This window comes from Miniopterus natalensis, chromosome 12 (assembly GCF_054644295.1).
Source record: "Miniopterus natalensis isolate mMinNat1 chromosome 12, mMinNat1.hap1, whole genome shotgun sequence".
In the NCBI taxonomy this organism is placed as follows: domain Eukaryota; kingdom Metazoa; phylum Chordata; class Mammalia; order Chiroptera; family Miniopteridae; genus Miniopterus; species Miniopterus natalensis.
In genome coordinates, this window is record NC_142092.1 from 29,693,817 (window position 1) to 29,707,297 (window position 13,481).

Consider the following 13,481-nt stretch of genomic DNA (forward strand, 5'->3'; position numbering starts at 1 on the left):
GCGATATAGGAACTTAATTTTTAGCACCCTTTACAGACATGTATTGTTTAAGTTATGAAGATACGCTGAGTATATTTTTCTAACCTAAACAATACCGTAATTTAATATTCTCCATACAACTTATTTTAAACTTTTGCCCTTCAAAATGTATATATATTTTACTTCAGCTAAACCTTTGAGAATCTCAAGGTTATGAGGTCAGAAGCAAGGTTCTGCTTTCTTTTCAACTCTCAGACTTTTCTGCTTACTATTCATCCAACTAATGAGAAGAAGCTTCTATCTAATATCTGTAGGAGTAAGTAGATGCTACACTGTTACCCATTCTCTCAAATTCTTGGATTCATTCAGTATAGAAGGAACACTTGATACAACAACCACTCGATCAAAAAGCAAAAAAAATTCTGTAAGCAAAGAGGACACTGCATCTTTCTTTCCTCTGGTGAAAATGTCAGGGCTCCACATGGGCAGGAGTGTGTCTTTGTATATTTTCCCTCTAAGAAGTGTATTATATGTTAAATACCTTCTTATTCATGCTTTTAATTTATCATCACAGTTCTCTGCCCCTTATATTCCTGTGACCCAAGGAAAATCTAGTCCTAAGGTTTAGTCTATACCTTTCCTGAATTTTTTCTGTGCCTTTATATTAATGCATACATTATATATGCATATATGTAGTCCAGAGAGATTCAAATGCATTTACCTAGGATTAGTGAGATCTAGACCCAAGTCATTTTCTTTGTTTACATTTATTGAGAACTCACTTTCACTAGGTCTAATTAGCTTGTAGCCTGTACTCTTATTACTAAATGTAGATAGTTTTATGTAAAAATTCTGCAGTTGTATACATTTTAGATATAATTGCATTATCTGGAAGGTTATAAACAACTGTATAAAAACAGGCACTGCCAGATGGTGAGTGTTGGCTGGTGGAGCTATGATGGGTGTGACTGGAGTGGAGGGTGGGGCAAAATGTAAAAAACTGATTCGGACTCTCCATTGCTTCATGAATTTAAAACCAGAGCTGTCATAGCTGCTTTACTTAGACTCTTCACAGTTTTCTGTATTGTTTAAAGTTTTGCGTTGCAATATGATTAATAATAAGACAATAACAGCCTTGTTACTAGTTAGCAATATATATACAACTTAAATGTTTTACTCATTTTAAAATAAAATGCCCACATTTCAAATTAATTTTTTCTGGAGGAGCATCCTGCAAAAGATTTGGAGAGAATGTTTCCCTCTTTCTCTGAGTTTGTTTTTTTTTAAAAAAAACCTTTTTTTTAAAATTCTCACCTGAGGATATTTTTTCCATTGATTTTTTAGAGAGAGTGGAAGGGAGAGAGGAGGGGGGAGAGAGAGAAACATGGATGTGAGAGAGACACATCGATTGGTTGCCGCCTGCTCGTGCCCCAACCAGGGCAGGGGATCGAACCCTCAATCAAGGCATGTGCCCTTGACCGGGAATCAAACCCACAACTCTTCAGTCTGTGAGCCAGCACTCTAACCACTGAGCAAACTAGCCATGGCTCTCTGAGTTTTTATATACAGTGTTTTCCCTCTAGATTTTGGTAGCTTATTCTTGTGGCTAAACTGCATACCCCAAAACTTCTCAGGTGCTTTCTGACATACCAATACCTCCCTCGCCTCGAGACGCCACTGACTACAAAAGGCTGGCTTTCCTGCAGGTGTGGCCTTCAGAAAGCTGGCAGCTCATGTCCACGGTTGACAGAAGGATGGAGGTCTCCTGGACTTGGGGCTCTGTGTGAGAGTAAAGCTCCATCCCCATCCTCGGCCGCTGGGACAGGCCTTTGCCTGGCACGGAAGCACTTGTCCTGCTCTGGAAACTTTTCCGTTAAAACAGTTTGTACTCTCGAGTGCTCCATTGTCACTTCAGAGAGAGAGATTGTTTTGGGGGAGTTTTTAGTGACTAGAGTAATCAGTGCTGCCTGATTTTTAAAACAGAGCCAGAGTGCGTGAAAAAATGCCTTGATTTATCAGGCTAGTGATTTATATCATGAGTCAAGAAGGCTTGACTTAATAATCCATTATTTTAAAATCTAAACAGATTAAACCAATAATATATGTTCATTGTGAAAAATTCATATGCTACATACCTTGAGTAGAGGAAAGCGCATCAGCAAAGGAGTCACAGATTCCTTTTTTTCTCTAGTGAGAAAATATCCATGCCCCTGTAATCCACCACCCAGAGCAACCTGGGGTTATAGTTTAGTCTCTACCCTTTGGGAATTTTTTTTATACATATACATTAATATATTTTTATATGATATATATCTTACAAAAATTGGATCATACTGTATCTGCTATTTTATGACCTGCTTGAGATTGCATTTTTTTTTTTTTTAAATTACACCTTTATTGAGATTTAACCCACAATACTGTATAGTTCACCTATTTAAAGTGTAAAATACACTAGTACTAAGAGGGAAATTCATAGCATTACAGGCTTCCCTCAAGAAATAAGAAAAATCTCAAATACACAATCTAACCTTACACCTAAAAAAACAAAAACAAACTAGAAAAAGAAAAAGCCCCAAGCAAATAGAATAAATGAAATAATAAAGGTCAGAGCAGAGATAAACAAAAGAGTATAAAAAAAAGCAACACAAAAGATCAGTAAAACCAAGAGCTGCTTCTTTAAAACGATAAACAAAATTGACAAACTTTTAACAAACTCATCAAGAAAAAAGGACTCAAATAAACAAAATCAAATGTGAAAGAGAAGTAACAACTAACACTGCAGAAATACAAAGGATTATAAGAAAATATTACCAAAGGCCCGGCCATCATGGCTTAGAGGTTGAGCATCAACCTATGATCCAGGAGATCGAGGTTCGATTCCTGGTCAGGACACATGCCCGGGCTGTGGGCTCAATTCCCAGTAGGGGGCGTGTAAGAGGCAGCCGATCAATGACTCTCTCATCATTGATGTTTTTATCTCTCTCTCCCTCTCCCTTCCTCTCTCTGAAATCAATAAAAGCATATAAAAAAAAATAAAAGAAACAACTATATGCCAACAGATTGCACAATCTGGAAGAAATGGATTAATTCCTAGAAATTTATAATCTTCCAAAACTGAATCAAGAAGAAACAGAAAATCTGAACAGACTGATTAAAACTAACAAAATTGAAGCAGTAATCAAAGATAAATTAAAAATAAATAAATTTTAAAAAATAAATAGAAACATTAAAAAAAAAATTCCAACAAACAAAAGTCCTGAACCCGATGGCTTCACAGGTATATTTTACCAAACATTCAAAGAAGAACTAATACCCATCATTCTCAAACTATTCCAAAAAATTCAGAAGGAGGAAAGACTCCCAAGCTCATTTTACGAGGCCAGCATTATCCTAATTCCAAAACCAGATAAAGACACTACAAAGAAAAACCCCAGAGTCATTAGCAGTCTAGCTTATTTTACTTCATATAATATTTTTTGAGATTCATTCATGTTGTAGCATGTATCAGCACTTTGTTATTTTTAATGGCTGAATTATATTCCATAGTATGGATCAAACTGCATTTCATTGATCATCAGTTGACGGGCATTTGGGTTGTTTTCACTTTTAGGCTATTATGAACAGTACTGCTATGAACATTTGTGTGTAAGTCTGTGTGGACATATACAGTGGTACCTTGGTTTTCGAAAATCTCCGTTGACTAACATTTCGGTTTACAAACACGGTAAACCGGAAAGTCAATGCTCCAGTTTTGGAACACGCCTCGGAAGTCGAACGTGCCACACGGCTTCCGCTGAGGGCAAGATCCTGAGGCTTCGCTGTCGGCTGCTGATCCCTCGGTTTTTGAACATTTCAGAACTCAAATGGTCTTCTGGAATGGATTACATTCGAAAACCGAAGTACCACTGTATTTTCATTTCTTTTGGGTGGATACCTAGGAATGGAATTCCTGGGTCATATGGTAAATTTATGTTTAACTTTTTAAGAAGCTGCCATGTGAAACAATTGTTTTATTTTAGAAGAAATGTAAATTTAAACACCAGTGTTCCCATTTCATTTGTCTCAAGGTATCTTTTGATTTTTTTCCCTTAAACTCGTTAACCCATACATAGTTTAGTAACGTGTTATTTAGCTTTCATGTGTTTGTGTTTTTTTTAGTTTTTTCTTGTAATTGAATTCTAATTTCATACCATTGTGGTCAGAGAAGATGTTTTATATGATTTCAGTCTTCTTACTCACTTCTCCTTTTTTCACCCATACTACCAACCTCCCTCCTATCTGACAACTATCAAAATGTTCTCTGTGAGTTGTTTCTATGTTTTAGATTCCACATATAAATGAAATCTATATGGTATTTGTCTTTCTCTGTCTGATTTATTTTACACAGCACAATACCCTCTAGGTCCATCCATGTTGTTGCAGATGGCAAGATTTCATTCTTTTTTATGGCTGAGTCATACTCCCTTGTAGATATGTACCATTTCTTTATCCATTCATCTTTTGATGGACACTTAGGTTGTTTGCATGTCTTGGCTATTGTAAATAATGCTGCAATGAACATACGGATACATGTCTTTTTGAATTAGTGTTGCTGGTTTCAACTTTGGATAAATACCCAGAAGTGGAATTGCTAGGTCTTTCTTTTGTCTCTTGTGATTGCCTTTGTTTTGAAGTCTATTTGGTCTTGTATAAGTATTGTTACCTGGGATTTTGTTTGTTTGTTTCCATTTCCATGAAATATCTTTTTTCATCCAGTTACTTTTAGATTGTGTGTGTCTTTTGATCTGAAGTGAGTCTGTTATAGACAACATATGTAAGGGTCTTGTTCTCTTGGCTCTTCAGCCACCCTGTCTTTTTATTGGAGCATTTAATCTATTTACATTTAAAGTAATTGTTGATAAGTATATAGTTATTGCCATGTTATTTTTTTTCTTACTCTTCTTAAGAAGACCTTTTAACATTTCTTGTAATACTAATTACAAAGTTTGTAATTACCATTTACAAACCTTTAGCATTTTCTTGCCTGGATAGGCTTTTATCTGTCCTTTGATTTTACTATAGCCTTTGTTTTAAAGTCTATTTTGTCAGATATAAGTATTGCTACCTTGGTTTTAAAAAAACCTTTCATTTGCATCAAGTATCTTTTTCCATCCTTTTACTTTTTAGTCTTTATGTATCTTTCATTGTGAGGTGGGTTGCTTATAGACTGCAGACATGTGGGTCTTGTTTTCTTATCCATTCAGCTACCCTTTGTCTTTTCTTTTTTCTTTGTAGAGAGGGAGAGGGGGAAAGAGAGAGAGAGAAAGGGAGAGAAACATCGATGTGAGAAACATTGATCTGTTGCCTCCCATACACACCCTGACCAGGGATAGAACCTGCAACCTAGGTATGTGTCTGGACTGGGAATCCAACCGTAACCTTTTGGTTTACGGGACGGCTCTCCAACCAACTGAGCCACCGGGGCAGGGCTACCCTATGTCTTTTGCTTGGAGCATTTAAGCCTTTTACATTTAAAGAGATTATTGATAGGTATGTATTTATCACCATTGTGGGGGTTTTTTTGTTTTTGTTTACTTTTATTTTTTACTTTTATTTTTTTAAATGTGTTTTTATTGATTTCAGAGAGAGGAAGGGGGAGGGAAAGAGAGAGATAGAAACATCGATGATGAGAGAGTCATTGATGGGGTGCTGCCTGCACGCCCCCCACTGAGGATGGAGCCCGCAACTCGGGCATGTGCCCTGACTGGGAATCGAACCTCAATCTCCTGGATCATAGGTTGATGCTCAACCGCTGAGCCACACTTGGCTGGGCATTGCCATTGTTTATTATAACTGTGTTCCTCTTTGTGTTTTTTTTTCTTCTTAAAGAAGTCCCTTTATTGAACATTTCTTATAATACCAATTTTTGTAATGGTAATGAACTCCTTTAGCTTTACCTAGTATGGGAAGTTTTGGGTTTTTTTTTCATTTTCAATTTTAAATGTTACCCTTGCTGGGTAGTCTTAGTTGTAGGTCCTCACTTTTCATCACATTGATTATTTCGTGCCAGTTCCTCTAGCATGAAATGTTCCTATTGAGAAATCAGCTGATAGTATTATGGGATCTCTCATGTAGGTAACTACTTCTATTTTACTTGCTGATTTTAAGATTCTCTCTTTGTCTTTAACTTTTGTCATTTTAATTATTACGTGTCTTGGTGTGGGTCTCTTTGGGGTCAACTTGTTTGGGACTCTCTGCGCTTCCTGGACTTGTGTGTCTTTTTCCTTCACCCAGTTAGGAAACCTGTTTATTTAAATAGCCTCTCAATCACTTGCTCTCCCTCTTCTCTTTCTGTTACCCTGCAATGGTGATGTTAAGATTGATGTTGCCCAAGGTCCCTTAAACTATCCTCATTTTCAGAATTTCTTTTATCTTTTTGCTGCTCTGATTGGGTGTTTTCTGCTGCTTGTATTTTAAATCACTGATTTAATTCTTTGCTTCATCTGACCTGCTGTTGATTCCTTCTAGTGTATTCTTCATTTCAGATATTGTATTTTTCATTTCTGACTCATCTTTTTTTATGGTTTCTGTGTTCTTTTTTATGTTTACTATCCATTTGTTTAAGTTCTTACTGAGTTCATCCATTCTTCCCCTAAGTCCCTTGAGATCCTTATAACCATTGTTTTCAGCTGGTAGATTGCTTTCATGTAGTTCTTTTTCCGGGGATATTTCCTGTTCTTTCATTTGGGGCATGTTTCCTTGTCTCTCTGTTTTGAGTGCCTCTCTGTAATTGTTTCTGTGTATTAGGTGGATCTGCTATGCTTTCCAGTCTTGGTATGGTGTTCTTATGTAGTAGGTGTCTGGTGGGACTCAGTGGTGCAGTGTTTCTGATCATGGAAGCTAGATACTCCACAAACCCTTTTGTAGGTTATGTGAGCCCTTCTGTTGCAGTTGATTCTTGATTTCTGTTGGCCCATTCATGATTGGGGTTGGCTGACTATGAAGATTTACTCCAACCACAGTGTACAAGCTGCTGTGCAGGGGCCACCCTCACCTCACAAAGCAACATTTGCCCCAGCAGGATCTCATGTCCGCTGAGATCTCCCTTTGGATATGCTGCTTGTGGAGCATATCCATTAGGTTGTGCTATGATGTGGTCTGAATCCCACTACTGGGTGTGTTATTTCTGGGTCCTCTTGTTAGGAACTTTGGTGCAAGTCAATGTCAGAGGCTGCCTGTGGCTGGTCCTGGGCTACCTGTTTGCGGCTGCAAAGCAACCCACAGTCTGGCTGCCTCTGCTGGGCCTAGGTGTGTATGAGTGACTAAGCTGTGCAACAAGTCTGGTTTCCCCCAGCACCAGGCCCTGGGGTAGGTCAGCAGAAGGCCCAAGGCACCCCAAGATCTGTCTCTGCTTGTTGGCTGCCTGTTGGGCTCAGTACCTGAAAGAGCCTTTGGTGGTACACGCGTGAGGTAGGTCCTCAGTGAGTCACCAGACCAGGGTGAGTAGTGGTCACCAGATTGAAAGAGATTCATACCCAGTGCCATTGCTGGGACTGAGGACACTCAGTAAAAGTCTCAGGGTACACCAAGGCCAGCCACCACCCTTGGGTGACCATGGATTTTTGTGGTAGGTCGGGGTCTTGAAGTTTTTAGGGTGATGCCAGCAGAGTTCATCAGGCCCAAAGAAACCAAGCTTTGGCTGTGTGAAGGGTGGGCTCTGCACAGGAATGGTGCTGGATTGTTTTCTTAATTTCTTGTTCTGACAGTTCATTATTAGTGTATAAAATGCAACTCATTTTTATATATTGATTTTATATCCTGAAACTTTACTGACTGGTAAATGGAGATGGTTTAATATTTGAAAATCTGTGTATTCACTACATTATCACAATTAAGGAGGAAAACCATTTCCATAGATAATTTCACCATAGCCATCTCAGAAGGTAAAGAGCAAGGATATGTTTGTTTCTTCATAACAGTACATTAATCACACTTAAGAAATATGACAATAATATAAAGCTATTATCTAATGAATAGTGAATATTCAGATTTCTCTAATTATTCCAATAATGTCCTAGCTGTTTTTGTTTTGTTTTTTAATCTGAGTTCTAATTCAGGGCCAAACATAGCATTTAATTGTCATGTTTTATTAGGTATGTAACAAAAACATAAAAGTGTAAACTTAATTATTGTCAGGTCAGTACCCCTTTCACCCCCATTCTTGAAAGAGAATAGACTCTTGCCTGGCCGGGCGTGGCTCAGCGGTTGAGCATCGACCTGGGATCCAGGCGACCAGGGTTCAATTCCCGGTCAGGGCACATGCCCGGGTTGCGGGCTCGATCAATGACTCTCTCATCATTGATGTTTCTGTCTCTCTCTCCCTCTCCTTTCGTCTCTCTGAAATCAATAAAGATATATTTAAAAAATAAAAATAAAATAAAAATAAAAATAAGGAAAAAAAAGAGAATAGACTCTTGCCACAGCCTCCAGAAGTTTTCACCTGCTGCCTCAGATACAGCTCCCTACCTCTCACCTAAGCATAGCTATTATCTCAAGTTTTATGATACTTTATTTCCTTTAGAGTTTAGCTTTACCTGTTTTTCAGTGTGGTTTTAATAGTAAAATTTTAATGATTACTATTTAATTGTATGATAATATTTTAATACTAGTGTTTTAACATGATTAGAGTCGATAGTCTGTTTCCCTATCATCCTTTCTCTGTTTTTCACGTTTGTGTCCTTTCAGTGCATCTCATCAGGAGGCACGTGATGTCTGTCTGATCAACTTCTGAGCCTTTAATTACGGTTTTTGCCAGGCTTTTCTACTTGGTAAAGTTACTTTTTTTCTTTCTGTAATAGGTACTTTGAAACTGTTAATATCCTGTCTCTCATGAAACTTTGATCCTACTTTTAGCAACCATTGATTCTCACCCCAAAGCATTTTTACTGTAACGTTAGCCAGACGCTGAGTTTTCTGGCTGTCATTCCATCTGTAGTTCAAAGTTGGAATTCTAGAAGGAGTGCTTCCTGTTCTCCTTTATTTGTGTATTTATTTCAGTATTTCATGTATTTTTATTTTATTTTGTATATTATGTATTGTTACTATCAGTTTCATGCATGAATTGTTCCAATTTAGACCAAAGGCAGTGCCTTCAACTAGGGTCTCAGACCTTTTGATATTCCTCTGGCCCGTCCCTTTCATGTTCCGACTTATCTTGTCTTTTCCTAACCCCAGTTCTGGAGCTAGCCATTTCTCTGCAGGAACCACCTCCTTTTAGTGGATAATGGTTTTCAAAAGCAGCGGTCTTGGTGCTAAGTGTGTTTTTTCTTTATATTTATTCTGTTTGGGGTTTGTAGAGCTCTTTGAATTCACAGCTCAATGTTTTCTGTGAGTTTTGGAAAATTATTGGTCATTCTCTCTTTCAGCATTGCCTCTGCATTTTGCCTCCAGTTAGTCATATATTAGACCTTTTTACTGTGGTCTCTCATACTTATTTTCATACTTTTTTCTTTCTGTGCTTTAATTCGTTAACCTATAATCCTTTCTTTTGCTGTGTTTAACCTTGTATTAAACCATCTTTTAAAATTCTTAAGATCAGTTATTAAGATTTTTAGTTCTAGGGTTTCCATTAGACTCTTTTTAAAAATAATTTTGTGCCCAGGCCAGTGTTGCTCAGTGGTTAGTGTCAGCCCATGAACCGAAGGGTTGCAGGTTTGATTCCTGGTCAGGACATGTACCTGGGTTGCAGACTCGATCCCTGGCCCCAGTGGGAGTGTGTGCGGGAGGCAACCAGTCAGTGTGTGTCTCTTACATTAGTGTTTCCCTCTTTCTCTCCTCCCTCCCTTCCCTCCCTCCCTCTGTCTCTAAAAATTAATGGAAAAATATCCTCAGGTGAGGATTAACCAAAAAAAAAAAAAAAAAGGTTTACACTTGTCTGGTGAAATTCTTTTTAAATTTTTTAAAAAATTTATTGATTTTGAGAGAGAAAGAGAAAGAAACTTATTCCGCCTATTTATACATTCATTGGTTGATTCTTGTATGTGCCCTGCAACCTTGCCGTATCAGGATCCAGGCTGAAGGAGAAGCCCCAGTCAGGGATGAATTGATCTCATGGCCAAAGTTAATGAGAGGGATGGACCATGTGAAGGCTTCTAAAAGTCTCAGTTGAGGTTCATGTCTCTTCTCTTCATAATTGACTTGCCACAGCAATTCACATGGCCAAGCCTGCAGTTAATAGGGTGAAGAAGTGTATGTGCTGCTTCCACAGGGAGGTGTTACAAGCTACATGGGAGGGAGGAGTGAATAATTGGGAACAATAATACAATTTATCTCGCTATCCTAAAGAGAAAACTGCCACATTTGAAAAAAGTATATCAATAATGATAAAAATTATAAACAGTAGTAATAAGGAACTTTATGGTATATTCAGTGTTTTGCATTTATTAAAATGACCATTATATCTAGCAACATAGGAAAAGGCATTTAACATAATGTTTAGTGAAAGCAATGTACAGAGTATATATACCCTATGAGTATAGCTACGTACACACAATCATACATTTTTTAAAAAAACTTGAAGATATGCCCGGCCGGGCGTGGCTCAGCAGTTGAGCATCGACCTAGGATCCAGGAGATTGCAATTCAGTTCCCAGTCAGGGCACATGCCCGGGTTGCGGGCTCGATCCCTAGTCGGGGGCGTGCAGGAGGCAGCTGATCAATGACTCTCTCATCATTGATGTTTCTCTCTCTCTCTCTCTCCCTCTCCCTTCTTCTCTCTGATATCAATAAAGATATATATATAAAATGAAGATATGAAACTGGTGATAGTTTCTTAGGATGATGGACTCTTGAACGATTTTTCATTTTTAAACTTAAAACTTTTTATAATGTTATTTTATAATTAAAAATAATTTTATTTTCTGAAAGGTTATTTTTCTTTCTAAAAGTCATACATATTTACTAGAGAAATGTTGGGCAATACAGAAAAAAATGATTAACAATACCAAACCAAAACCACTCTGGACCTTTCTTCCCAAACCACCACAGTAACTACTTTAGGTGTGTTTAAAAAATTAGTATGGCCCAGCCAGTGTGGCTCAGCAGTTGAGCATCATCTATGATCCAGGAGATTAAGGTTCGGTTCCTGGTCAGGGCACATGCCCAGGTTGCGGGCTCAGTCTCCAGCAGGGGTTGTGCAGGAGGCAGCTGATCAATGACTCTCTCATCATTGATGTTTCTATCTTTCTCTCCCTCTCCCTTTTTCTCTCTCTAAAGTCAATAAAAATATATTTTTAAAAATTTGTATGTTAAAAAAATTACTGTGTTAACCTTATGTTGCCATGTTTCATTTCAGGTCCTGAAAATCCTTGGTTGGTCCAAGCTTATGTTTCAGCAGCTAAACACCCTTTTGCATCTGTGGTGGCTCAGGAGGTTTTTCAGAGTGGCATCATTCCTTCAGATACTGACTTCCGCATCTACAGGGATTTTGGGAACATTCCAGGTATTTTGTCAGTTATGTGTGACAGTGCTTAATTATAGCAAGTTTTACATTTTGGAAGTTTGTGAGTAAACAGCATTTTCTGAGAGCACCTTCTCTATGTGAGAGCTGTGCTTTCTGACTCACTGAAACTAAGTTCCTAATATTTTCTTTTAAGCTCTAGTTTAGTTTAAATACTTGCCTTTTCTAGAACATGTCATCTTGCCCCACATTGTGACAAAAACAGAGGAGAACTGTTTGGCAGTTCATTCCCAAAAGACGGTAACAGATCCTTTAGGGGATCTTTCACTTTCATTGCTATTTTGCTTTGCCACCACCCTTGGTGGATTGTACAGCTTATTTTAAGTTAAAATTTGGTTCTGGCCTGGCAAGGATATAGATGGCAAAATTCTAGGACCTCCCAAGCTCAGTATTCCTAGTCTTTGCTGTGTGACTTGTAATGTGTAATAGTTTACCTCCTCACTCCTGTATTGAGTTATGTACCACAGCTTTAGATTTTATAAGAATTTGGAAGGGAATTTCATCCATAAATGTGACAAAGCAATCATGCCTCTCCTTTGACATTTGGTCTTTTAGGAATTTGATATATTAAACAAATAGGCCTAAAACAAGTTGATGTTTAAAGCAAAATGACCTTTTTTTGTGTATGTTTTAGGAATAGACTTAGCTTTTATTGAGAATGGATACATTTATCACACCAAGTATGACACAGCGGACAGAATTCTAACAGATTCCATTCAGAGAGCAGGTTGGTATTCTAATTTAGACTTTTCATATATGGTAAGATGGAATATTAGGGATGACCTATAAATCTATAACTATTTTGTGGCCTGAGCATTAGGGAGGCAGTGTATGGTATGAATGAGCTGGGGCTTTGGAGATAGAGATATGAGGGCTTAAAGTGTAGCCTTGAAGTCTAGTTTAGCAATTAAGAGCGTAAGACTTCATTGTGGGGAATTAGAAAGGGAGTTGACCCAGGGTTATGGTAGGATTGCTGAGCGATGAGTGTGTTGCCAAAATGAAAGCTGTACATTGGAGGGTGGCATTGACACATTTGGGCCGCTTGCCCAGGTGGAGAAAAGTTACATTGATCCAAGGTTGGGTGGTGAGGGCAGGTGAGAGGGTTATAGGACATGTGTCAGGACAGCACAGGGGCAAGGGAGTTAAAGTGCTTTCCAGAGAGATGTGGCGTAGTCAGGGGAGGTGAGTCTGGTGTTGAGCTTTAAAGAGTTGGTAGGATTTGGCCCAGTGGAGAGTATGTTCCAAGTAAGAGCCCGGCATGGGTAGGGTGTGTTTGTGTGTTGGTAGGGGTGGGGTGGAGGGGGTGGCTGTCGGTGAGTAGATTGTCAGACTACAGTCTAATGGGAGTTGTATTTTCAGAAATAGAGGGAAACTAGGTAGAAGTGTAGGGGTAGAGAAAATTGTAGGCAGCTTTAAAAATCAGCAAGAAGATGCTGTAGAAATAAGGACTCGTTAAAGGCCTGAGCACATGTATGAACGATGGCTTCCAATGCTGCCAGGCTCATGATGCTGTCCGGCGTGGATGGTGGAGAGTGCGGAGAGCCCTGAGCTGGGTAATTTAAGCCAGGAGACAATAATTTAGGTGTGGAATAATGAGGACCTAGACTGTGGTGTTGACAAAAGATAGAAAGGAGAGTGGAGGGTGGAGAATTAGATACATTTTGAATGTAAGTTCAACAAGACTTGACAAATTAGAGAAAATTAATCAGATGGACAGCAGCAAAGATGACTGCAAAGTGTAAAGCCTCGCTGGCTAGGGAAAGATGTGCCACTGACTCTAACAGGGCTGCGGGAAGGTGACCCTCATCCAGAGCAGTGACAGGGGGAGACCATGAGCACTGTGAGCCAAACAGATGCAAATAGAGGTACAGTGTTAGAGCTCCTGGCAAAACTTGTTACGCGGGTTTGGGAGTGAAAGGCATAGGGAATACCACAGAAAGTGCAGAGAATGGAGGTGTTTTTGGAAGAGCAAAGCAGAGGTAGGGGACTAAATCTGAGCTTTTGG

General features: G+C 38.7%; 1 protein-coding gene across 2 annotated transcripts in view; it reads left to right on the forward strand.

Moving 5' to 3' along the window:
- The window catches only part of ERMP1 (endoplasmic reticulum metallopeptidase 1), a 40,653-nt gene that overhangs the window by 8,454 nt on the left and 18,718 nt on the right, over positions 1-13,481 (forward strand). For both annotated transcript variants that reach the window (XM_087822673.1, XM_087822674.1), the window contains exons 5-6: positions 11,312-11,458; positions 12,111-12,203. In XM_087822673.1, coding sequence (XP_087678799.1) covers positions 11,312-11,458; positions 12,111-12,203 — 240 coding nt within the window. The remainder of the gene's footprint in view (positions 1-11,311; positions 11,459-12,110; positions 12,204-13,481) is intronic.